Raw genomic sequence first — 25,461 nt, 5'->3', positions numbered from 1 at the left:
TACCTAATTGATGTTGCGGTACCATCCGACTATAACATTGGAGCAAAGGAAATAGAAAAAATGAGCAAATATCATCCGCTGAAAGTAGAACTCTCAAGATTATGGAAAACCACAGTCATGATGATCCCAATTGTAGTGGGAGCTACGGGCGCCGTGACAAAGAACTTGAAGCGGTACTGCGAGAAGCTAGAAACACACGTCAACTCACTTCACTCATCCACAATAATCAGCAAAGTTCTCGGAGACACAGTATTTGTCACTCATTCACAACACGCAAACAACACATAGACACACACATATTAACAGTTTGGTACACTTATATTATCTACTCACAACAATCAATCCTTTTACTTTATTGAACTGAATATGCTGTGAACCCAAAATTGAAAAGTAGTCTGTAATAATTTATTTTTAATTTTGAAGTACGCTTAGATGTTAATTGTTATTTAATATTAAGAAAAATATACTTAGAAACAAAAAAAAATTAAAATAAAAACATTAATAAAAAAAAAAAATGAATAAAAATATTAAAAAAATAATAAAAAAAATTATAACTATGTATTAGGTTTTAAATATAAATAAAATAGGAAGGGACATAAATACTCTTTTTCTTGAAGATCGGGACGGAGTATTTATTAAAACCGACTCAAACGTCGAGAATGTACAGACGTGATGTACTAAATAATATAATATAATATAATATAATATAATATAATATAATATAATATAATATAATATAATATAATATAATATAATATAATATAATATAATATAATATAATATAATATAATATAATATAATATAATATAATATAATATGAGTACATACATATAATGAAGATTCCAAAAATCAACCATTATTGCTTTGATTTAGGTAGTATTTTTTTCAGAGCAATTTTAAAAGTGATTCGCGAAGTAGATTTCCTAATATTTTCTGGTAAGCTGTTCCATAAACGAATAGCAGTCACAGTAAACGACTTCGACATAAAGCCTGAATGGTGCGGTGGAAATGACAACAACAGGTTTTCCGTGGAGCGAAGCGATCTGTCATGTGCGTCAGCCCTTAGCACGAATTTGGATACCTCTTCGACACACATTAGATAGATAGATAGATAGAATATACTTTATTGTACACCACAAACAATAAACTTTACATGTAACAAAAATAATAAATTAAAATGTACAAAAAAGGCGGTCTTATCGCTAAGTAGCGATTTCTGCCAGACAACCTTTGATTTAGAGAAATTGTGCAGCGAAAAGGTAGGTGGTGCCTAATATATACAATAATACATATATAAATAAACATACATACATATATACATAAATATATATAACAATAAAATAAATGAACAATTACACATATAAATATAAATGAATATATTAAATATATAATATATAAGTCGTCTCATTCCGTTTCTAAACTGCTTCTGTGCATTTATTTATACATTAACTCTTTTGTTTTTGTTTGATGAATGGTTAATATTTTTAAGAACCGAGATGGCCCAGTGGTTAGAACGCGTGTATTTTAACCGATGATTACAGGTTCAAGCCCAGGCAAGCACCACTATATATATATGTGTATAATTGTGTATTATACACTATAATTTGTGTTTATAATTCATCTCGGGCTCGGCGGTGAAGGAAAACATCGTGAGGAAATCTGCATGTGTATAATTTCATTGAAATTCTGCCACATGTGCATTCCACAAACCCGCATTTGTAACAGCGTGATGGAATATGTTCCAAACCCTCTCCTTAATGGAAGAGGAGGCCTTATCTCAGCAGTGGGAAATGTACATTACTTTACTTTAATATTTTTTATAGCATCATTATCTTCAGTTGGCTTATTTGCCCAACCAATTAATTAAATCAAATAATTAGATAACTTTTATCTTGACATTTATTATCCACGCTTAGTACACATTATGTACATAACTTTCGAGTCTTATATGGTGTATTTAAGCCACAACAGGAGTTCTTAAGAGGGACTAACCAACACTAGCAAGCGCATGTCGATGTCTGTATCTGTTGAGTATGTATTTGTCTGACTTCCTTCTCCAGTCATGACATTTGTTTCTTACCTAGAGAGCTCATATACATCCACTTCATAGTCTGTCACGGCATGCTTGAGCCAGATGCGGAATTCGTTAACCCAATTAAGTACAGTGGACAGCGGACACACAACCAACACGCGGTTGACGCCCGTCAGCGCGCTGTGAGTCAGCAGCGTGTGTGTTAGCGACACCACCTGTACAAAATATATTTATTTAAAAACTAAAATTTCACTATTATATTAACCGTAATGGCTTAACAGTATAGCTATGAGACTTAAAAATCGAATACTCGATTTGTATATGTTATTCGTTCAATCGTCGTCCTCACTCCTTATGTTTAATTGGAGGGGTAATAAGAATACTGAACAGCTATAGTACGACACAACTTAGATGTCGCATCGGCAAAATTCGTAAAACCGATCACATTCGAATTAAGTACGCTATCCCAAATTATCAATATTTATATCTCACGCGAATATGATCTTTGCAGAAACGTAATAACTTGTAATATCATATGACCTAATATATTCGTCAATTTGACACGTCGATTTACATGCATTTGCATTCTCTGACGCGAGAATCTATAGCGACGAATAGCGTCGAATGGCGCGATAGGGAGCTATTTTTAGTGGTTGTGTAAATCGGCAGTAATTGGTTTTATTTTCATTCCATTGCATTTTCCGATGCTACATCTAAGTTGTGTCGTACTATAGCTGTTATATATTATACTATAGCTGACTTGAATTGAATTCGAATCAAATAAATTCAGTTTTTCTTAAAATATAAATAGTCACTTACCTGTAGCGTTTTCCCGAGACCCATGCAATGCGCCAATATGCAGCCAGATCCCTTATCTTTCTTGATTCGCTTCACGCTCTCGAAACACGCATTCCACATGAATTTTATGCCATTCGCCTGGAAATAACATTAGCAATGTCAGTTAACATCCTTACAAGGTTTTTTTAGAGTACCTGTGATTTCAATTGACTTTACTTACATTGTTTCAAATGCAATCAAAAGCTATTTTATTTACATTTTAATAGGGACATACAACCTGTGTGGAGTAAATATTCTACCAATAAGAACCAGCAACACAACAATAGGCTATTTGACTGGTTTTTAAAATTCATTTTATATTATTTAGTAGAAGTTAAGGAAACCAGTAAAAGTTGATTTTTTTATTTCTAGTACATTTTTACCGAAAAATATCATGTTAAAAATTCCATATTTAAATAGCGCGCAAAAACGCTACTTGGACAATATGGCGCTGCAATGGGGTCTGTGATTTCACTTTCTTGTATTTTAATCCATGGTACACATAGTAGAAAAGCAAGGTTAACAAGAAAGTGACATCATCATAAGCCCGACCAATCAGGAGCGTTTTGTATCACATGACAAACGTTTCAAATAATTCATTTTTATGGATATATCTATGGATTTTTGAATAAATTAAGTATTATTTTTAACTTTCGTTACTAAATAACCATTTTTAAACTCATAATATACACTGATTACAATAATTCACAATTTATTTTTCGCATTATCAAATAGCCTATTAACAGTAATTACTTATTGTACTTTTTTAAACACATTATGTATAAAATGATGTAGTAAGTTAAATTCATATTAGTATACAGACTATAGTCTGTATCAACTAATATCATCTACAAATGTTTATATTTTCTATCAAATAATATGCCTTGTAAAACAATTATTATTCTTTGACATAAGCTTTAATGAAATTAGACATAAATGGTACTTTAATTTATTAATTATACATCACAGGTTTTTTTTTTAAATAATCCAGTAGTAATCAATTCAGATAATCAGCAAAACTTACCTGATGTGGTTTTAATTTCTTAACCAGCCCTTTGTCAACCTCTATCAAAGGCTCCTTGGTCTCTGGATCAAAATCGAGGACTACTTTATCGAGTACCACTTCATCCGGTTTGCCAGATTCGTCGAATTCCAAGTTATTGTACTGAAATTATAGACATATAATAAAATTAATATTCAGTGTAAAATTCAATATTGTTTTAAACTTTATAAATAAATCACCCTTGCTGGCATGATACTAACTTCTCATATATTTACTCAGGCACAATATCTGCAGAGTTTTGCTATTACTATTAATTATTGAATAAAAATAATATAAAAAAACATATTTGTGTTTATTTTGATTGTATTCTATCTATTATTCAAATATTAATTTAAGTAGATTTGTCTTTTAATTTGACAGATTCATGTTTACTCTATGTATTTATATTTTACAAATATGTGACTAAGTTTAATGAGGCATAATGTTATTTTCACATATAAATATCTGTGCATTATTGTCACTTAGTACATAGCTGATATAATGCGCACTTGTATCATCTGAGGTCAGGATTCGTCACGTTTTTTATCGAATTAAAAAGTTTTTGCACATCCTTGGTACAGTTCAGTGAACTTTCAAATTTTGTGAGTTATTCCCCTCTTTTTATAATAAATATCAAGAATTTTTAAACAAGTTTCAATGTTTATTCATTATTAATTAACTATTGTAATATAATTTTAAGAAGCTACAACAATAATGCTACAACAATAACCTTATCGAACTTTTTTCAAATTAAATAGTTTTTTAAAAAAATATAAAAAGTAACATTTACCAGTTTTTGTCTTTCAGCTATTCGAGCAATCCTTTCTTTTTCTTCGCGAGCCGCTTTTTTAGTTGCCTCTTCCAATTGATTTTTACTCATAACCTATAATCATAAAAAAGCAATATTACAAAAATGGTTGTAAATACTTGCTCTGAAATATATTATTAAATATGGTAAACACAATCACTAGGTAAATATTAAGATATGTATAAAAAAAAAAAATATAACCAGTGAAATAATTTGTGTACTCAAATATAATACAAAACACTTTTTTAATATTTTGTAAAAGTAATAAAATAAGGAATAAATTTAATGTTATCATTACTTTCACTGGAATATTTTTATTAAATATAATAAATTTAAAGAACCTTTCTGATGTTCTTCCTGCCATGCTTATTTCTGCCTTCAGTTTCACTTTCCGAACCCGAGCCTTCGCTGTCATCTATATTTTTTATCCGTCGACGCTTCTTTTTACTGTTTAAAAACCATACATTTTAGTATACTTAACACATATTCTAAACCTAACTTGAAACCATCATTATTTTATTTGATTAATTGAAAAAAAAAATTAATCATCCAACCTTAATATTTTCTATATTTTGTAATCGAGATCTTCACTAATCTATATGCCTATACAAACTTTTTATCCCATCTTACCGTCGATTTTCTATCTCGAAATATAGGTGAACAATTTGACTTTAGAACATGAGTTGTATACAAATAGATGGTCGAGATGGCGCAGTGATTAGAAGAGTCGAGATGGCCCAGTGGTTAGAACGCCTGCATCTTAACCGATGATTGCGGGTTCAAACCCATTCAAGCACCGCTGATTCAGTGCTTAATTTGTCATTATAATTCATCTCGTGCTCAGCGGTGAAGGAAAACATTATGAGGAAACCTGCATGTCACAAATTTCATAGAAATTCTGCCACATTTGTATTCCACCAAACCGCATTGGAATATGTTCCAAACCTTTTCAAAGGGAGAGGAGGCCTTTAGCCCAGCAGTGGGAATTTACAGGCTGTTGTTGTTGTAACACTAAATATTTTTGATATTCATCAGGGTACAATGGAAGAAAAAATATATGAACGGCAAGTCACAAAGCAAGCAATATCCAAACGTGTGATAGACGAACAACAAATAGACAGGCATTACGCGGAAAACGACCTCGCTGAGCTCTACAAGTTTGAACCGAAGCCACCAGTGCCAGATGGAACTCACCTGCCGTCGACGGAGGAATTGGCCGAAGCGTCACTGTCGGAGCCTTTCTTCTTCCGCTTGGCCTTCTTCGTGAGGTCGGAGGCGTCGTCGTCCGAGTCCTCGAAGTCGCTGAGACGCGCGTCACGGTCCTTCTTGCGCGACCCGCCCGCCTCCGAGTCCGACGATATCGCGTTCGCTTTGCGACGCTTCAACTTCACACTGCACACACACATATTATTTGACGACCTCCGTGGTCGAGTGGTGTGTACACCGGTTTTCATGGGTACGCCACTCTGATGTCCCGGGTTCGATTCCCGGCCGAGTCGATGTAGGGTCTGGGTGTTTGTGGTACTGCGTTACTTCTGATTTCCATAACACAAGTGCTTCAGCTACTTACATTGGGATCAGAGTAATGTATGTGATGTTGTCTCATATTTATATTTATTATTTAATATATCACCAGAAAGAACAACACATTGTTTTGGAGAGATAGTAAACAGAGAAGCTGGTCGATAATCGATTAAATCTTTGGTCTTTGGTGATTAAAAGTTGGCAATGCTTAAAATAAATCCATGATACAACATCTATGATAATACCTTTCAATGAAATCATCACATTTAAGGAATTTTGGGTCTAAAAGATTTTCTTTATAATTGAACCACCAATTGGAAGAAGGGAATAAACGCCATTTTTCGACATATATACTTTTACATTCTTTAGACGTAGGATAAATATTTATACATTTAAGGCAGGTCTGTCGGTGAATAAATCAGGATTGATATTTTGTTAATAATCATTGATGTCCTATAAGTTTATAAGTTGAAAGCAAAAAGTTATGAAGCTTTTTTTACTATCTCCGTTCCTATTTTTTGGATTTATTCCCTTCTTCCAGTTGGTGGTTCAATTGCCCAATGTACAAAGGCACGATAAGGCAAAAGTTTAACATAAATATACTTAACGAATATAATAAAACATAACTTACTCTTCATCCTCCGATTCAATTTCTTTTTTATTATCCTGAAGCAAAAAATATTTTCATTATATACTATTTCAAGCTACACAGTTTTACTTAGTAAATAAATTGCTTTATTTTTTCATTGAAATATATTCCAGCATTAAATAAGTTACCTGGGAGCTCTTTTGGTGTGAGCTGGAAGAGTCGCTCTCGTCTAATAGGTCATCTTTGGCGAGGTGTTCGAGGCCGTCGCCGTTCAGACTAGAGAGCGGTACTGCTGCTATTTCAACCTCTATAAGAAAAAGAATTCAATTATTTTAATAGTATCAAATTAAATTATCCATATGTACACTTGACAAAACTGAAGTGTCTGTTTGTAATATTAAAATAAACACTTTTTAATTTGACAAAAAGCGATTATTTTAATATGTATGTGTACGCGGTACAAAAACCAAAATAACATTTACAATTTTTGTTTGTCTGTCTGTTTATTTGTTGTAGTTAATCTCTGGAACGGCTGAATCGTTTTTGACGAGACTTGTATAGTACGACACAAATTAGATGTAGCATCGGAAAAAGCAATGGAATGAAAATAAAACCGATTACTGCCGACTTACACAACCAATAGAAATAGCTCCCTATCGCGCCATTCGACGCTATTCGTCGCTATAGATTCTCGCGTCAGAGAAAGCAAGTGCATGTTAATCGACGTGTCAAATTGACGATTATATTAGGTCATATGATATTACAAGTTATTACGTTTGTGCAAAGATCATATTCGCATGAGAAATAAATATTGATAATTTGGGATAGCGTAGTCAATTCGGATATGATCGGTTTTACGAATTTTGCCGATGCAACATCTAAGTTGTGTCGTACTATACCACCCTATGAGTTCGACATGTGTTATGGCCTATAAGTTTTTTAACCTTTAATGGACACACAGAACAGACACGTATATATCGTTTATTTTTAAAAATACAGGTACAAACATTATAGGGACAACATAAGCATTCCATTTTTGAATTCATGTCCATCAATAAAAAATATAGTATTAATGGAGGTAACATAGGATGATGTACCTTCGCCAACATCGCTATCCGCCAAAGAAGCTGCGTCCGAACTAGTCTCTGCTTTAAGGAAACCCTCTTCGCTAAAACGCGGTACTTTAGGCATTTTTTTCTTCGTCTTCGAGTTTGAACTCTCTGTGCGGTCGGTAGAGGGTGAGCGCCGCCGCCGGTGCTTCTTGTTTAACGATTTTAAATTTGTAAGTCTAGAAAAAAAAGTATTATATTAATAATAAACAGTATGTTTCTCTATATCTACACGATTTCCGAACGTAATACTCCAATAGATGAAAGGTCAGTGTATGTTACACAGCTACCCAGCAGTGGAACACTTTGCCTCTTCTCTTGGGAATGATTAGGAATTTATACCACAACCAATACGAATTTATGGTTATACACAAACAGAACATCATCCGATACGTGCTATCCGCCGGTTTTCTCCACGAAAATATGACAAAGTTAGAGATTCATAAGCACAAATACATATCATTAATTTCATTATAACTGTATTTATTATAGAATCTCATTAAATAATAATATTATCTATATCATATTATATATTATATTAAAACACCAGCATGTATGACCTACCTGGAAAGAAAAAATATTAAAAATATAGGAAATAGGGAGATCTTTTTTTACGAAAACATTCAACATACTGCTTAAAGTCACATACATATACCATACCATCATAATCACATAGTGTGCTTTATACATTACAATATTTTCAATATATCTTAGTAATCATTTTTATTTAATTAATTTTTTAAATCAACAATGATAGGGCGGATCTATATAAAGGGTAGTGGAAGTATGAATGTGCCATGGAATCAAAATATCAATCCCATATGAGCTATGAATGTAAACACAGTAGCTCGGTAACGCTTTAGACCAATAATTTAAGTTTGGTAAAGAAAACGATTAATTGTGGCGGTACCTACCCAGATTAACTTGCACAATGCGCTATCACTAATATAACACTTTTAAGTAATCAGTATATTTAAGTATATATTTTATTTCTGAAAATATTTAGAGCTATATATTAAATGGAAAAGGTAAACTTGCAATTAATTTTGAATTAAATTAATTTTGCTAGTTTCGCTTACTGTAGTAATAAATTATATACTGTGGTGCCATGCTGTGGCGAATCCAAAGAATGATTAGAAGATAAAGCACTCGACAAATTCTATTCTATTCTAAGAAAGTTACTTATATACCTCTTGAACATAATCGCTTAGTAATACAATTATTTATAATGGATTTATTAATAATTGTTATTAATTAAATTAAATATAATTTTTATTTTCAAACAATTTCAGTAAATTACAATTTAGTTCATTCTGCAAAGCTTATTGAATAATCTCGAGTAATGGGGTTACAGTTTATACTATGAAACAGATAACATCGAGTGAAAAATGTGTCTGACTTTTCTCATTACAATTCTTCTTTATCTATTACAGTAATGCAATAGAGTTTATGGAACTAGTCTCTCATGAGCACGTTAAGCTAAAATGGCGGGGAAACAAAAACATATGAAATCCACTCTGCATTATTATCTATATAAACAAACACATACAAACTTGTCCATCATCACCCATAAACGCCAGAAAACGTGCCACTTAGAACATGAGCTAACATAAAATGTACTTTGAGGATATAATTACTGTTGTTTGTCGACTGACGATTGAGAAATAAAATCTTTATTTTTTTTTCCCCTAATTATTATACCCTGACTTTCTTAGATTGTAAAGATCTTTATAGGATTACTTAAAATCTATCACTGAACTTCTAATTTTAATAAAATAGGAATGACGAGTAGTTCCGATTTTGGTTTCAGAACTAAATAGATTATTTTAAATATTAATGTTTTTAGTTAAGCAACATAACCAAAATGGATGTCTTTTTTTATTTACTAAAACCAATCGTTAAATAGAAAAGAACAAATAGGTTCGAATATTTTAGATAATGTGTGTAAATGACAATATATTATAACTTTTGGTAATTGTATATAATGTCATAAATATGGAGATATTTTTTGTTTTATCAATTTGGTTACAATGAAAAAACACTGAATCCCAATATAACCAGCACATCATGCAAAAACGGGGTCACAAAGTATGGGATTGTGAAAATCAATGCAGGAATATATTATAGCTGTTTGTCCCTTCACATGACCTTCCTTTTGACATGCAATGCAATGCATTAAATTTTATACACACACAATTCCATTTATTCCCATTTCCCAATTACAAAATATTTACCCATCAATGTCTTTTTCAATTGATTCTTGAGTATCTGAATTTTGGCTGCTGCTATCACTCGAATTACCTTTAGAGCGGCCCATCTGTAATAATTGTAACGTCTTTTTGAGTCTGAGCAAAAACTAATAACCTAAGCGATATGACCCTATTTTAATCTGTTAAATTTGCCAATATAAAATGAAAGACCAAACTTTGGAATACACATTTAATGTCAGAATAATCGCACGAGACATCTATTTACAAAATTATATGACTATTAGAAATAAGCCTTAAATACAAACAAATTAAAGCACAATGTTAGGAATACATTGCCATAATTAATAATTATTACATTTCCACTTTTCTATTGCAAAATATGCTTTAAAGAAAACTTATTATAGCATAAGCTAATTCAGTACAAATAATGTACTTTGGAATACATATTTAAATGAAGCTAGTATAATAATTTCACTCACTCCTAACCTTTTCAGAACATGTATTGGACTTTTCTTCAGAATATTCATCGATTTGGCTATTTGTATCTTTCGCAGAGGAATCAACCTCTGAAGTATCTTGTGATTTCTCCTGCTCGAGGGCACACTGCATACGCTGTGAAGAATTCTTCGATGGTGTATTCTTTTCATTGGCATTCTCTTCATCACTAGAGTTTCCTTTGAGCAAGGTATTTCTTATCTCCTTTAATGCATTACGTAAATTCTCATCTTCAGTATCGGAACTTGATGAATATGTTAGTAACATTTTTTTTGCATACATACTTTCCATAATATGTTTTCTTTTAGACGGTGGTGAAGATGCGTCAGTGCTTTGTCTTTTTCTTTTCTTGGTTGGTGTTGAATCATCTGTTGAATCATGAAGCAGTGAAGATTTGATATCATTGCTGTCCTCCTTCTTGTCGCTTAAATCACTTGTTGAATGCAATGTTTTACTTTTATGTTTCCTTGTTGCTGTTTTTGCTTTTTGGGAGTCTGTATTACTGGCAGGCTGTTTATCATCTTTGTTACTCTTGTCTGAGTCTGAATCATTAAGAAGGGCATTCTTTAATCTTTTATCATGATCAGAATCAGATTCATGCAATAGGGTATTTTTTATTACATTTATATCAGTTGAAGCTCTAAGATTAGTTGCTTCATTTAAATTAACGCTAGATTGTTTATCATTTTCTCCTTCCATTGGTATTTCACACACAACAGATCCATTATGGGTTATTCTTTTTAACTGATTAGAAATTAAATAATCAGATGTTAGCTTGGGTAACTTTGTAACATTAACAACAAAGTTTTTAGGTTTAAAAGCTTTAACTTCTTTCCTTTTTTGTTTCCAGTATTCCTCATCATCTTTTTTTTTATTGGAACCAAGAGATTCTTTGTTGATTTTTTTCATAGATCTCGGCTTATTTTTGTCAAATTTATCTTTTTCACTGTGTCTATTCTTCTTGTTGTCTGATTTTTTCTCTTTATCACTATCACTATCTATTATTTCAATTAGTGATTCATTTGTCTTTGGTATTTTATCTTCTCTTAATAATTTATTTATATTAACACATTTTATGAAAGGTTTCGAATCCGAAAGTGAGCCCTGACTATTTTCACTCTCTAGAGTAGGTTTGGTAACAGTAAAAGATGTTCTACTGTTACCTTCTTCATTACTTTGATTGGAATGTTCATCAGTATTAGCTGTCTCCACAGGAGTAGAAACACGGATGTTATCATCAGAAATATTTTTTGTTTTTTCTGCACTTATTGATTGGTTCGTCTTATTGCATTCTTTCTCTGAATCATCGGCATAATGTTGCATAATTGAGGATTCAATGATATCCTGCATTATCATGTCAGGACCACTCAATTCTGTGCTTTGAATTGATTTATCTTGCTCCGTAGCTTTATCTGTTAAACCATCGTTTAATTTATTTTTGCCTAAATCTGATCCCTTTGCGGAATCTTCAGTATCCACCGGAACATTCCCTTTATCATTCTCCTTGTCATTGAGACTAGAAATTAAGCCCGCTTTTGCTTTCATATTCTTTTCAGATTCTACGTTATTACTTTCATTAGAAACATCAGTCTTACTTAAGTCAGTACCTGAAGTATTATTTTGTTCCTTCTTTGAATCTTTATCACTGTCAGAGCTGTCTATAATTTTAATATTTTTGTATTTTTTTCGTCTATCTTTTTTATTTTTTATTTCATCATCATAGCAACTTTTATTAGAGTTTCTAGATTTACTTGAACCTTCTACATTTATGTTATTAGAAATTGTTTCCATATTTATTTCAGAACCTTCTTTCATTTCATTATTTTTTGATTTAATATTCCTATCTAAAGACTCATTTTCCTCTGGTGAACTTAGCCTAACTAAATCCTGTTGACTTGAGCCATTTTCTATTTCTTTACATTTTTCAGTAAGATTAATATTATTTGCATCATTTAAGTCCAGTTCTTTACTGTTGTTTTGTGTTTTTCTTCTTATGCGATATAACTTACAGTCATGAAATACTGGATACTTATCTTGTAATAATTTGGGCAAAGGTTTAGCCAGTACTGTAACTGATGTGAAATGTTTAACATTAACTTTATCGCGTATTTTTAATTTATGAGATTCATATTCAAAGTGTTCATAAGTAACGCAACTTTTTGAAGTAATTGATTTTTCATCATTTTTCCCGCCACAATCTATTTGAGCTTGCGAGGCATCAATTTGAGTCAATATTTTTTTGACACCGGTCTCGACATTTTCAATAGACTTTTTTGACAATTCACAAATCAATAAAACTTTACTCGCGGCTTTTTGCACTGCATGTACATTCTTCAGCTTTTCTTTCCTTAATCTTTTCTCCTTTAAATTTTCAGAACGGACTCTTAAATTGGATCCAAGTTTCGACAAATATTCCATTGCTTCGCACAAGACATCGCGAACGGGAACAGCATCCGCCATTTCACAATAACTTTGTTTGTAATTAATTCACCACATATAACTCAATTGGACATTGAAAAAGGAGTAATGAGAGATAAAAATGAATTATTGATGTACCCAATAGTAACATAAATATTTTTTTGTAGAAAGTATTCGCGCTATCGATATTCTTAAAAATAGAAATAAAACCACAGACTAAAAAATTGGATTTTAAAACGCATTGACAACCTTTCTTTCAGCCGATATCACTGTTAACACTTTAAAACTTATCTTCAAGATATTCCTTATAAGCTCAATCTGCATATGATACTACCCAAGCCTATTGATTTTAACCCACAATTCATTTTAGAAGCATCTAAAACGTGGTGAAACAGCCTTGCTAGCACAAAATCTCGCAGATAATTTAGCATTGGAGATGTATGTTGCATAGATTGGAACGTAAGTCGCTCAAACCCTCTTGCACTTGGTCGGGTTGTACCACTAACTATATACAAATATACCACAAAATAGCGGCAATGTTATACATAAGAATAATATTATATACTACAATACGTGCATAATTTCTCACAATTTTCTTGTAACATAAACAGTAGCAATTATAATGCCTGTATTAAAGTTTACCAACTCTGTTATCTTTGATGTTAGGCTTTGACTATAGCCTTACACCAAAACAAAAAATATCGAAGTACCAATTTTTTGTACTTACCTTTCATGTAAATGGCTGATCTAGCGTTTTACGTTGATATACTCAAAACACTAAACTTAACTATATTCAGGACACATCATTGTACTTAAAAGTACACAATAATCTTCAAATCATACACATTTTTCACTCCTATTCTGAAAAATCGGCGAAATATGCAAGGTAGGTAAACTATCCAAAACAGTCGTGAAAAAGAACCATAGACAATATAGAAACACTGCGAATGCGAGATTGTAGATATAGAATAAAAAGAAAAGAAAACGATGCTTTGATTTCTTCTGTATAAACCAATTTTAATTAAATTTCTTTAAATATGCACACAAAATATTAATAGATTAGATCAGCCAATCATTATTTATAGCTTAATAAATTGTTCAATATGTTTATCAATTGTACTTATCTAACTTCCAGACGAATTTAATACAAAGATGCATTAAATTCTAAATAAATAGGTTGTGCAATTGTTTACTATATTGTTTACCTATTAACTGTCTAATCCAAAGTTTTATAACATTATTTTGAATCTATAATTTAAAATATTAAAAATCAAAATATTTGACTTTGACATAATTTTTTATTGCTAGGCTACATTTGAACCCTTGAATTAGAATCTTTGATTGTGTAATAATAGTTTCAAGAATGTTACCGAGAACGCGAATAATTGCAAATAAATTCATTAGATTTTATAGCGAAGGAACAACTCAAAGTCATGGTACAGGCACTTCATCTGTTCCTCCATCACAAGCCCCTAAAGTAAATACCGATGTTCCTGGACTTAGTAGTGCTGTCATTCACCAAGCAACGGAGCCTTTGGGACCCGGTGTCGACCCTAACAAGAGCGGCCCTTACAAAGTGCCTGAATATTTCTGCTACGACAATATGAGTTTTTTTGAGGCTGAGATCGAGATGTCAAAATTCAGATTGCCACAACCTTCGGCCATTAAAAAGTAGTCAAAAAGTAATATAATTATAACCAATGTGACTATTTAGTTCAAAATAATGTTGATTAGTAATTATGTATAATTAAATTAATTTAAAAATGTTTCATTGGATTTTTTTTGACCAATGCCAATACACAAAATATTACTTTTAAAATTTTAATGTTATGTATATATATTTAATGTTTTTCAATGAAATAGATATGCAAGATTTTAATATAATAGCATTAATGACATGATAAATAAAGCATACTCAGTTCTATAAACATAATATTCAACAACAATAATATACAATTCCTAAATGGAAGTGCCTATTTCACTTTGATATGTTAACCAGTTTTTTTTAAATCACATACCTAAATAACTAATATACTTTGTAAGAAATAAAGATCTAAGAATGAGTTGAGATATCTAGAGATTGATATAGAGGTATTATTAGCTTGATAATGAGATCTATGTAATATTCTTTATGAGATCTATCTATATTCAAAAATTACCTTAACTTTATTTGTTTGTGTTGTTTAATAAATATTTACTTTATATTAGTAACAGACATAATTGCCTCTTTAAGGTAGTAATGGTAGTATGTAACCATACTTAAGTAACTGTCTTCTTAAATCAAAACCACTTGTTTTGTTTGGGTTAATTTTCAAGACAAGCAACCATTTATTCCACCAAAACTGGTATAGGTAAATTAAAAGTTATAACTCCAATTTTCATATTTTTTTAATGTATAATACAAATTTAATATGATTAAAGCTACAGAACACATCTACTTCAAATAAAAATAATTGTATTCTACAACATCTTCTATATATTCCTAATTATTTTTACACAAGAGATGAGGTCTCAACCTTGGTTTATTTACTGGCTGTAAGTTGTCATCATTCTATTTATGATTGATTAATGTCAATCCAAACAAAGATAAAAAAAAATCCAAAAAGTAATGTAAGATAATACACCTTTCACATTTTAAAGTGTATGTATTTAAAAAAAAAACAACAATTTTTTTTTACTTTTATTGCAACTGATTTTCATACATTCTAACCCCTACAAACTAAGTAACATAAAATGCATCATACAGAATTTTTAAACATGTAGGTTTATACACATCAGAAAATGCATAAATGGTAAACAAATGCTAATTAACTGCTGAAGCAACACCACTTATTATTAGTGCAGTTTCATCATCAGAAAGAGTAGTTGCAGGCTCTGGGCTTATGGCATACTCTTTCTCAGCCTCATGTTACTTCTTTTTTGTAAGCTTTTCTGACAAATCATCAAAGGCGGGATCTTGAAGGTTGATCATCAAACTGTTACCAGGAAGGAATACTCTATTTTGAGACTGAGCAAGCATTCTTGAAATACTTTGAGCAGCACGGATTTTTCGTAGTTTCAGGTATCCCGGGCTCATACCCATAGCTTTACCCAACATCTCGGCAGCTTCAGCCTCTCCCTCAGCCTGTACAATTTTCTGTTGACGCTCCTGCTTTGCCCTTTCAACAACGAAAGCAGCACGCTGAGCTTCTTGTTGAGCCACTTGTTTGGCTTCTACAGCAGCTGTATATTCTTTTCCGAAACTCAACTCAGTGAGTGAGACATCATCCAAAATTATATTAAAGTCAGCTGCTCTTTCTACCAACTCTCTTCTTATTAATAATGACACTTGCTGTCGCTGAGTGATAAGTTGTGACGCGTTGAATTTGGCTACGACCGATTTTAAAACTTCATTGCAGATTGAGGGCAATACTTTTTCATCATAGTCGGTACCGAGTTGTCTGTACATAATAGATAGGTTGTTAGCATCAGGACGTGAAAGCACTCTCAAAGAGATGTTTACCATTTGTAAATCTTTCGATCCAGTCGGTGATGAAATTTTTCGGGGTCGTGATCTAATATCATATATAATGGGATATTGAAACCATGGGATTCGGAAATGTAAGCCCTCAGTCATAACATGCTGTTGTACTCCTCCTATTCTGTTGAACATAATTGCACGATGACCAGCTTCAATAGTGAATAAGGACTGTGAAACACCATAGGCCGCTGCTCCAACTACAGCTGCTACTTTTAAGCCGATGCCAAGACCAGGGGGTCCACCTTTTGCAAACTTTCCTGCCATATCATTAAACTTACTCTGCGCCATCGTTAATCGAACCTTTTTTAACTTTCAATGACTAAATTAAAAATTTATAACCTAACCAACCGCATAAATTGTGCAATACTCAAGGAACGAGCACGAACAGATTAAAAATTACAATCTATATTCTCGAGATTTGAGAAGCTTCGTATAAGTACAGATATTAGATAATATATAGTTTAACAAAAAAAGTATAAAGTATAGTAAAATATTTTGGGTAAAATATTAAATCGTTTGTGATATTTCTTGTTTTTTGCATAATATATTTAATTTCTTAAGTAAAATTATAAATAGTATAATAATAAATACAAAATAAATATGAAAGATCAAATTGTTTTCTAAATGGAGTCCTCGTTCATTGTTTAACCTTTTTCATACTTTATCCGTACGAAGCTGGGATGGGAAGTTGTTTAATTAATTACGCCTATAGAATTTAATACGGAAACATATTTAGGCCCACACTTAATGGAAAATACATTGAAAATTACTTTACTTTTATTTCGACACCACGGCTCTTCTATAATAAATACCATTATGTATCTTCGACTATAATTTCAACTACTATGTATATTTTTTTCATAACGAAAAAAAGAATTGCTTTTTTTTATAAAAGAGTTTTTTAAATTATGCATTATACGAAAAATAAAAACATCCTGTTCAACTATTTCATTTGAATGGCAATACTTAAATAAAAGAGTGTAAAGTCAAAATTTAAACAACAGACTAAAAATAAAAAGTAGTACATCAAATCAAAGAAAAACGAAGGGAAAATCTTTGTTTTGAGTTAAATATTTTGAGCCTAATAGAGCTATAACAATACCTAGAAATTGTAAAAACATTTACTTTATAAAGAATTATCTATATATGTGAAAGAACTACGAAAATTTGTCACTCTAACTTTGGTGATTTGGTGTTCTTATTTAAAAGCAATGGATTCGTGTCTAGGAGTTGAACAAGATTTAGACAAAGCTACGACTAAATTCACTGCATTGAATGATCACGCCAGCAAGGTCTTAGAAGATGTTATAAACCAAGTAGAAGAATTGAGAAAAGAAATTTCAAAGCGTAAGTAGAAATATTTTTCTCTAACTTTCTTTGTGTATCGTAATGATTTGGCATTTCTTAAAGAACGCTTATGATACTTTCCCCTGCATATAATATAAAAATCACAAATAAAATGTATTAATATTGAAGTATTATTTATTATAAATATAACATTACCTCTTGTATTTTAACATTATGTTATGTAAACAAAACTGATCATTGCATACAATAATAACCAAAACAAAATATTAATGAATAGCCTCTAAGTAATAAGACTGCAATATTAAATTATACCTATATTTTGATTAAACATCCTGTGTCTATTTCTACATAAATTCTTAGATTTGATTTTGTGGATGATATTATTTTTGTTTTAAGCATATTCATGTTTCATTTCAGAAGCTCTAAACACACCGCTATCACAAAGTCAAGCTAAGGCCGTGAGTGATTTAACAGCCACAGTTAAACAGAGTGTTTTCCAGCTGTCCACAGGTATAAAAAAATTCTTACTTTGTTATATCAAATATCAATTCTTATATTATTTAATATGTATATGAGTTAATTCATATGGGTCACATGACAAACACCAGATTTATCCATCACATTCATCTAATAGATTTTTACACATTTACACAAACTGATGATGTCTGTTTGCATTTTTTTTTTTTATATACAGACAAGTAGCAGTAACGTTTTTCCACTCTCTAAAATTAATTCTGTAAATAGTAAAAATTTGCTAAGTGAATGTTGAATTGGATCAATATAAGGAATTGTGTCCTTACCATTAACATATGCTGCAAAGAAAATAATAATACAATTTGGTTTTAGATCACCGTGAGTTACATGCAACTGTATCTAGAGTTGGTAAATCTATTGACAGACACTTTATAGCTGACTATGCTGCTGTGGCACCAAAAGCGGAGTCTTTTTGTTCTGACACTAATAGACCGATTATGGAACAGGCCATAGCTCAACATTTGTACAGACAAGTGAGTATATTTAATAATAAAATAGAATTAAGGTGCTTTAAATTTTATAAATACTCAGCCACAACTCAAACTCGTATTCTTTACATCATACAGATATAGAGGGTAATGTGTGGTGATCTCTCGGTAGGGCTTAGAGGAGGTAGGCGACTCGTTGGTGAGCGAAGCGGGCGTCTCAGCGGAGCGCGGCAGCACGTTCGCCCAGCTGCAGCGCTGCGCGGGCGCGCTGGCGGCCGCCGACCCCGCTCCGGCGCTGGCGTGGGCCGCCGCGCGCGAGCACGACCTCGCGCACTCGCCGCTGCCTTTCACGCTACACCGGATGCAGGCGCTCAAGGTGTGAAGTACTGACGTGTCTCTACATAATTATGCACATTCGACAGATCCATGATTAATTTAGTTGTAATTAGGTATAGTTCGACACAAATTAGATGTAGCATCGGAAAATGCAATGGAATGAAAATAAAACCGATTACTGCCGATTTACACAACCAATAGAAATAGCTCCCTATCGCGCCATTCGACGCTATTCGTCGCTATAGATTCACGCGTCAGAGAAAGCAAATCATGTAAATCGACGCGTCAAATTGACGAATATATTAGGTCATACGATATTACAAGTTATTACGTTTTTGTAAAGATCATATTCACATGAGAAAGAAAATTTTGATAATTTGGGGTGGCGTACTCAATTCGGATGTGATCGGTTTTACGAATTTTGCCGATGCGACATCTAAGTTGTGTCGTACTATACAAATTAACATGCAATCTACTGAGGCTTTTACTTATTTATATTTGTCGGTCGGTGTGTCGGTGGGCAGCTGGCGCGCGAGCAGGGCGTGTGCGCGGCGATCGCGTACGCGCGCGCGCAGTTCCCGGCGCACGCGGCGCGTCACGAGCGGCAGCTGCAGGCGGCCGTGTGCGCGCTGGCGTGGTGCACGCCCGGCGCGCCGCCGCCGCCGCCGCAGTACGCGCACCTGCTCGACCCGAAGGCGCTGGGCGCGGAGGCGGCCGAGCTGTTCGTGCGCGAGGCGTGCGCGCTGCTGCGCCTGGCGCCGCACTCGCCGCTGGCGGGCGCCGTGCTGGCGGGCGCGCGCGTGCTGCCCGCCCTGCACGACATCCGCGCCAAGATGTCGCACCCGCACGTGCTGGCCGCCTGGGCCGACGACGAGTTGCCGCTCGAGGTGACACTCTTAATTAATTAATATTCCTCGTAACATTGTAGCTCCTAATACAACAACAACAACAACAACAACAACAGCCTGTAAATTCCCACTGCTGGGCTAAAGGCCTCCTCTCCCTTTGAGGAGAAGGTTTGGAACATATTCCACCACGCTTTTCCAATGCGGGTTGTTGGAATACACATGTGGCAGAATTTCTATGAAATTTGTCACATGCAGGTTTCCTCACGATGTTTTCCTTCACCGCTGAGCACGAGATGAATTATAAAGACAAATTAAGCACATGAATCAGCGGTGCTTGCCTGGGCTTGAACCCGCAATCATCGGTTAAGATGCACGCGTTCTAACCACTGGGCCATCTCAGCTCCTAATAACTTGACGAGATTATCTTGTTCTCTTTGCAACATAAAACCTCGTGAACATGTACTCGAATTTGTCCAGGTGGAGCTGGGCGAGGAAGGTGGTGGTTACCACTCGGTGTTCGCGTGCCCCATCCTGCGCCAGCAGGCGTCCGACCACAACCCGCCCATGCGGCTGCTGTGCGGACACGTCATTTCGCGGGACGCGCTCAACAAGCTCGCCATGGGAGTCAAGTGAGTCAAGTGGGAGTCGCACTCATATACAACCGCCTTACTCAGTCTGCGTATTAAATCTTTACAACGATTTACGTCGATGACTTTAATAGTGATTATAGATGATAAAAAAGCATGGAGTTAATACCTGTTGACTTCCAAGCAGGATACATTAATTGAGATAATTGTATTTTATTAACATGACGTTGTATTTTTTAAATGTTAAAAAAGAGTAACTACTGAGTTACTTGCCGGTTCTTCTCGGTAGAATCTACTTTCCGAACCGGTGGTAGCTTCACTTAATTGTAAAATGATTCAAAAGTGCTTATGAAAGCCTACTTGAATAAAGTTTATTTTGATTTTGATTTTGAGTGAAATACAAATTGACTCTCAATACGTATACCGATTTATAAGATTATAAGAAATTTTGTTATCTATATTTGTTAGTATTAAGAAAATCAATAATCGTTGACTGGTTACAGATTGAAGTGTCCCTACTGCCCCATGGAACAGTCTCCGTCTGAAGCTCGTCAAATATATTTTTCATAATCTTGCAAAGAACATAATTTTAAAAGTACCGATTATATTAAGTTTTATTTTCATTAAATATTACACAAGTGGCAAATTGTATCAAAAGATCTTGTAATAAAAGCCGGAATAAATGCTAACTTAGTTGTTATATACAGGGGCGTTGTTTGTTTATGAATATATATTTTATATTTAATTAATTTAAACTTTAAGACAAAGAAGTGGTAACAGAAGTTACACTTCCAAGCATGACTAGCTTTAGTTTTTTTCATTAATATTCTTCACAACAGCGGCCAAAAAGTGTAACTATTTTTATTAAACAATTGACAAATTTTATATACTTTTTTTTTATGGCAATTGATTCTAAAATCAAAAATTGTATCTCTATACTAGTAGTTTTCGTACAAAATGAACTTATCTAGTAATAATTCATATAATTTTTTATAAGGTAATAAGTTGTTCATGAATAACTGTTTAAGAATGCTTGGTATCCCTATTTATAACTCGCGGGAGAAAGAGAAAGCAATATTTTGAGTCCTGTCTAATTCGTTAATAATATGCACCGTTAAATATCTCTAAACGCGATAAAACCAATTATATAATTTTGGACGTAATTGGTTTTAATTTATTTCAATTATTTTATATATTAATATTTCAAATTTAATACGGACATGACGCGTCTTCGTCATCTGAAATTAATTTTCAGCAATTAAACTCAGTTATGAAACGGTAATGTTTCATAAAATGAACTTTACTATGGAGTGTCTAGAATATATTAAGTTGATAATATTTTTTTCATATCTTATGATTGATAAATTTTTGTGTTTCTAAATAATTTAGCAGAATTCATTAGTTAATAATGGTTTATTTTTTTGTAGATATCTAGTATTAAATATGATTGCACTGTTAAATATTTAGTGTAGGTCAAGACGAAATTTATAAAATGTCTATACAATTATTATATATTATGGTAGTACTGTAAATAAAAAACACTTTGTGAAATAAAAAAAGAATAAAAAAATATGTAAGATAAAATTATGTATTATAGAATATATTTAATTTATAAAGTAAACAACGTAGGTTTATAAAATAATTTGACAAGTAACAACTGATATCTTAAAATGCCATTTATTATTCAAAATTGCTTAGAAAATATAAAAATATATCGAAAGCAATAATTATTCTTACAGTATGAAGAATTTAACAATGAGAAGTAAATGTCATATACTGTAGTCAAAACATAGCGCCTTTACTAATTATACCACTTTTAATGTTATGATTACCAGTATACATTAAATAACTGATGATTAAAAATTTTACGTACGTATTTAAAAATATTTAGACTTAATAATATAAAAGTAGAAGCGTTATCATTGTGTAAATATGTCTGGCAAGTTTCTGTTTATTTGTATAATTTTTTTAATAAATTGAATTTAGTATACATTAATATGTATCTCTCCCCCTAGCGGTTTTATCCAAAATATTTATTTATTTCAGTTAAAAAAAATACCAATTCAATTTTATCTTAAGGAGTATTGAAAAATGATAACTAGTTTTCTGTCAATATGAAAGAACCGACAAACCCCACACAAAAAAAAACAAACGATAATAGCCTGTAAATGTCCTGCTGGGCTAAGGCCTCCTCTTCCATTAAGGAGAGGGTTTGGAACATATTCCATCACGCTGTTCCATTGCGGGTTGCTGGAATACACATGTGGCAGAACTTTTATGAAATTAGACACATGCAGGTTTTTTTTATGGTTTAGGTTGGCGGACGAGCATATGGGCCACCTGATGGTAAGTGGTCACCATCACCCATAGACAATGGCGCTGTAAGAAATATTAATTATTCCTTACATCGTCAATGTGCCACCAACCTTGGGAAGTAAGATGTTATGTCCCTTGTGCCTGTAGTTACACTGGCTCACTCACCCTTCAAACCGGAACACAACAATACTGAGTACTATTATTTGGCGGTAGAATAACTGATGAGTGGGTGGTACCTACTCAGACGGACTTGCACAAAGCCCTACCACCAAGTACATCCTCACTCAAAACTTAAAAGTACATCCAAAATGTAGTCTGTCTTCATATAATGTATTATAAAAAATATATATTTAATATTGCATTTCAAGCTTTTATGAGAAAAACACCTGATGGAAGATTCCTGTGAGATATATTCGAATGATTGTTACATTTTACTAACAAAGGTCCACTACGTTTGTTGGTTAAGGTTTAGTATTTTAATAAGTGTATTGAATCGATCGAATGAGATGGAAATAGTCAAGATTTTAAATTTTAGAAGGGTATTTTATTTCATATAGAAGATGAAAGTCCAGCCAATCGACATCGGACAGTTGATACTAAACCAGCGCAAAGCGTGAAAACAATATTGTTTTCCTTAATATAGCGCGTCAAGAGTAAGTTGGCGTATGGAAAAAACATGTACTAATTTTTTATGTTCATTTAATATCTTATTTGTTTTATTTACCCTTATTAAGAAAACTTACCCAAAATCTATTAAAAATGAGACGTAGAGAATTATTTTCTAGGGAGATATTGGTAAAATAAACAAAAAAGTGGCAAAACAAAGGTGTATTAGGACTAGCAGGTGCTGCCACAGGAACGCCAACTTATACTTGACAGTCTATAGTAATAACTATAGTTTGTTCGCGTTAAGAATGCAGTGAGTTGTCATTGTTTACCGGCCTTACTCCGCCCCCTGACCAATCAAATCTTTTTTAACAGCAGGGTGAAGGTGTATGCATATTTGTGTTAAAATTCCAACAAATTATATTTGTTTTAAAGACTAAGTATAATGAATTTAAAGAATACACATTAAAATAAAAAATCGAATCGTGGTATTATTCAACAAAATTCTTAACACTATATACAATCGTTTGCGAATCTTGCCATCGCGATGTAGAAATTTACATATTTTGACATAACGTCATCTTGTAGCTATAGGTTACATTAATGATTACGTGTACAGCTTGAATAAATTAAATATAAATATATAAATAAACAAAATCTAAATTATAAAAATAAAAATATCAGTTAATAATTAATTAAATGTGAACTTGACTTTGTAATTTGAAAAGATTTGATTGGTCAAAGGGGGCGGAGTCAGGCCGGTAAAGAATGACAACTCACTGCATTCTTAACGCGAACAGACTATAGACCTAGTGTCATCTGTCGCATCTGTAGCTAATTTATTTTTAGATATTTAAAGACATCATTTTTGTAAGTCTATTGCAGAATGTTACTACGGTTGAATTTTATTACGGTTTAAAATAAAACTCTGTATGATCTTCAGTACATAATTTATTTATTGGATATGTACAGACAAAAAAAATTAGGACAAATAAAAATTTGGCAATAACTTTTAACAATAGCTAATTTATTTTGTCGTTAGCAAGCCGGATAAATTATCAACAACAACAATGATTTTGGACTTAACTATAGTTCGGACATAACATATATCTAATTTCTAGCAAAAATTGACGTTGCCAGTGTAGCCTGTTATTTTTTTAAATATGGTAAGTTGATACAAGAAGGTAATTTTTAGGACCACTTTTTTTTTAATAAAAATTTTCTTTTTGTTTTTTTAACAAGGGCAACGCCATAAAATTATATAAAACGATTATTTCAAACAATACGAAGCAAACCCCAAACTACTGGTTCCAAGGAATCGTTTTACAATCCAATCGTTACAAAAATCAATAACAACTTACAAACTAATTAAAATAAATTAATCGATAAATTATTTCTGATAAAGTATGAGCCGCAACAATTTTAATATCATATTAGTGATATAACTTTTTCAGTAATTTTGATTACATACGTAATACACCAATGAGTTCGATTGTGGGTGATGTCATCTTGGTTTCGATAAAACGCAAACTTTCAAAGCAACCCACAACTGATACGTTCTTGATTTATTAAATAAACAAGGTGTCACAGTTATGTATTTAAAATTGTATTTAAATTAGCACTTATTAAATAAATCGTAATGTATCACACAATTATACATGTAGCATCTACCAGCGAAGTCCTACATTAGGTACTAATTATTGCTGTAAAATTTCATCTACACATTTATACCACCAAAAGAAAGGCTAGTGAGTGGACAGTCGCGGAGAAAAGTCCATGGAAAAAAACCCGTAACAAAACACAGCAGAAAGATCTGATGATCATTTTTAAGATATAATTTTTATCCTTTTCTTACATCTAATCCATATTTTATTATCATGGACATTTATCTGCGACTGTACGTAATCTAATAGA

At 32.6% G+C, this 25,461-nt stretch overlaps 3 protein-coding genes across 8 annotated transcripts in view; 1 reads left to right on the top strand and 2 right to left on the bottom strand.

The window, feature by feature from the left end:
- LOC124535934 (transcriptional regulator ATRX homolog) overlaps positions 1–13,985 on the bottom strand; it is a 28,702-nt gene extending 14,717 nt beyond the window's left edge. For 4 of the 6 annotated variants that reach the window (XM_047112341.1, XM_047112342.1, XM_047112343.1 and 1 more), the window contains exons 1-11: positions 10,638–13,301; positions 10,176–10,258; positions 7,930–8,120; positions 7,021–7,139; positions 6,875–6,909; positions 5,914–6,111; positions 5,061–5,166; positions 4,702–4,794; positions 3,894–4,034; positions 2,852–2,968; positions 2,081–2,247 (exon numbers count right to left, since the gene is read on the bottom strand). In XM_047112341.1, coding sequence (XP_046968297.1) covers positions 2,081–2,247; positions 2,852–2,968; positions 3,894–4,034; positions 4,702–4,794; positions 5,061–5,166; positions 5,914–6,111; positions 6,875–6,909; positions 7,021–7,139; positions 7,930–8,120; positions 10,176–10,258; positions 10,638–13,106 — 3,719 coding nt within the window. In that variant the 5' untranslated portion in view covers positions 13,107–13,301. Of the gene's footprint in view, positions 1–2,080; positions 2,248–2,851; positions 2,969–3,893; positions 4,035–4,701; positions 4,795–5,060; positions 5,167–5,913; positions 6,112–6,874; positions 6,910–7,020; positions 7,140–7,929; positions 8,121–10,175; positions 10,259–10,637; positions 13,302–13,791 lie in introns of those variants that run through there. The other 2 variants (XM_047112346.1, XM_047112347.1) reach the window with 2 other exon arrangements.
- Positions 13,986–15,729: 1,744 nt separating this feature from the next.
- LOC124535730 (prohibitin-2) lies at positions 15,730–16,989 on the bottom strand. The gene has a single exon (XM_047112043.1). The coding sequence runs from the start codon at positions 16,870–16,872 to the stop codon at positions 15,973–15,975; it is 900 nt and encodes a 299-aa protein (XP_046967999.1). The 5' UTR covers positions 16,873–16,989; the 3' UTR covers positions 15,730–15,972.
- A 566-nt stretch (positions 16,990–17,555) lies between these two features.
- Positions 17,556–22,615, top strand: LOC124535740 (E3 ubiquitin-protein transferase RMND5B). Its single transcript, XM_047112052.1, has 7 exons — positions 17,556–17,931; positions 18,310–18,402; positions 18,739–18,899; positions 19,027–19,230; positions 19,715–20,077; positions 20,516–20,667; positions 21,129–22,615. Exons 1-7 carry the CDS (start codon positions 17,796–17,798, stop codon positions 21,193–21,195), a joined length of 1,176 nt encoding a protein of 391 aa, XP_046968008.1. The 5' UTR covers positions 17,556–17,795; the 3' UTR covers positions 21,196–22,615.
- The last annotated feature ends 2,846 nt before the right edge of the window (positions 22,616–25,461 follow it).

Source organism: Vanessa cardui, chromosome 15 (genome assembly GCF_905220365.1).
Source record: "Vanessa cardui chromosome 15, ilVanCard2.1, whole genome shotgun sequence".
Lineage (NCBI taxonomy): Eukaryota > Metazoa > Arthropoda > Insecta > Lepidoptera > Nymphalidae > Vanessa > Vanessa cardui.
Note: the sequence above shows the minus strand (reverse complement) of the source record. Positions and strands in the feature narration are given on the sequence as shown.

Excerpts from the sequence above, each read along its gene's own strand:
- LOC124535730 (XM_047112043.1), bottom strand. The coding sequence starts at position 16,872 with ATGGCGCAGAGTAAGTTTAATGATATGGCAGGAAAGTTTGCAAAAGGT.
- LOC124535740 (XM_047112052.1), top strand. The coding sequence starts at position 17,796 with ATGGATTCGTGTCTAGGAGTTGAACAAGATTTAGACAAAGCTACGACT. Across the intron at positions 18,900-19,026 it reads CTCAACATTTGTACAGACAA|GGCTTAGAGGAGGTAGGCGA; the intron begins GTGAGTATATTT and ends ATCTCTCGGTAG. Across the intron at positions 19,231-19,714 it reads ACCGGATGCAGGCGCTCAAG|CTGGCGCGCGAGCAGGGCGT; the intron begins GTGTGAAGTACT and ends GTCGGTGGGCAG.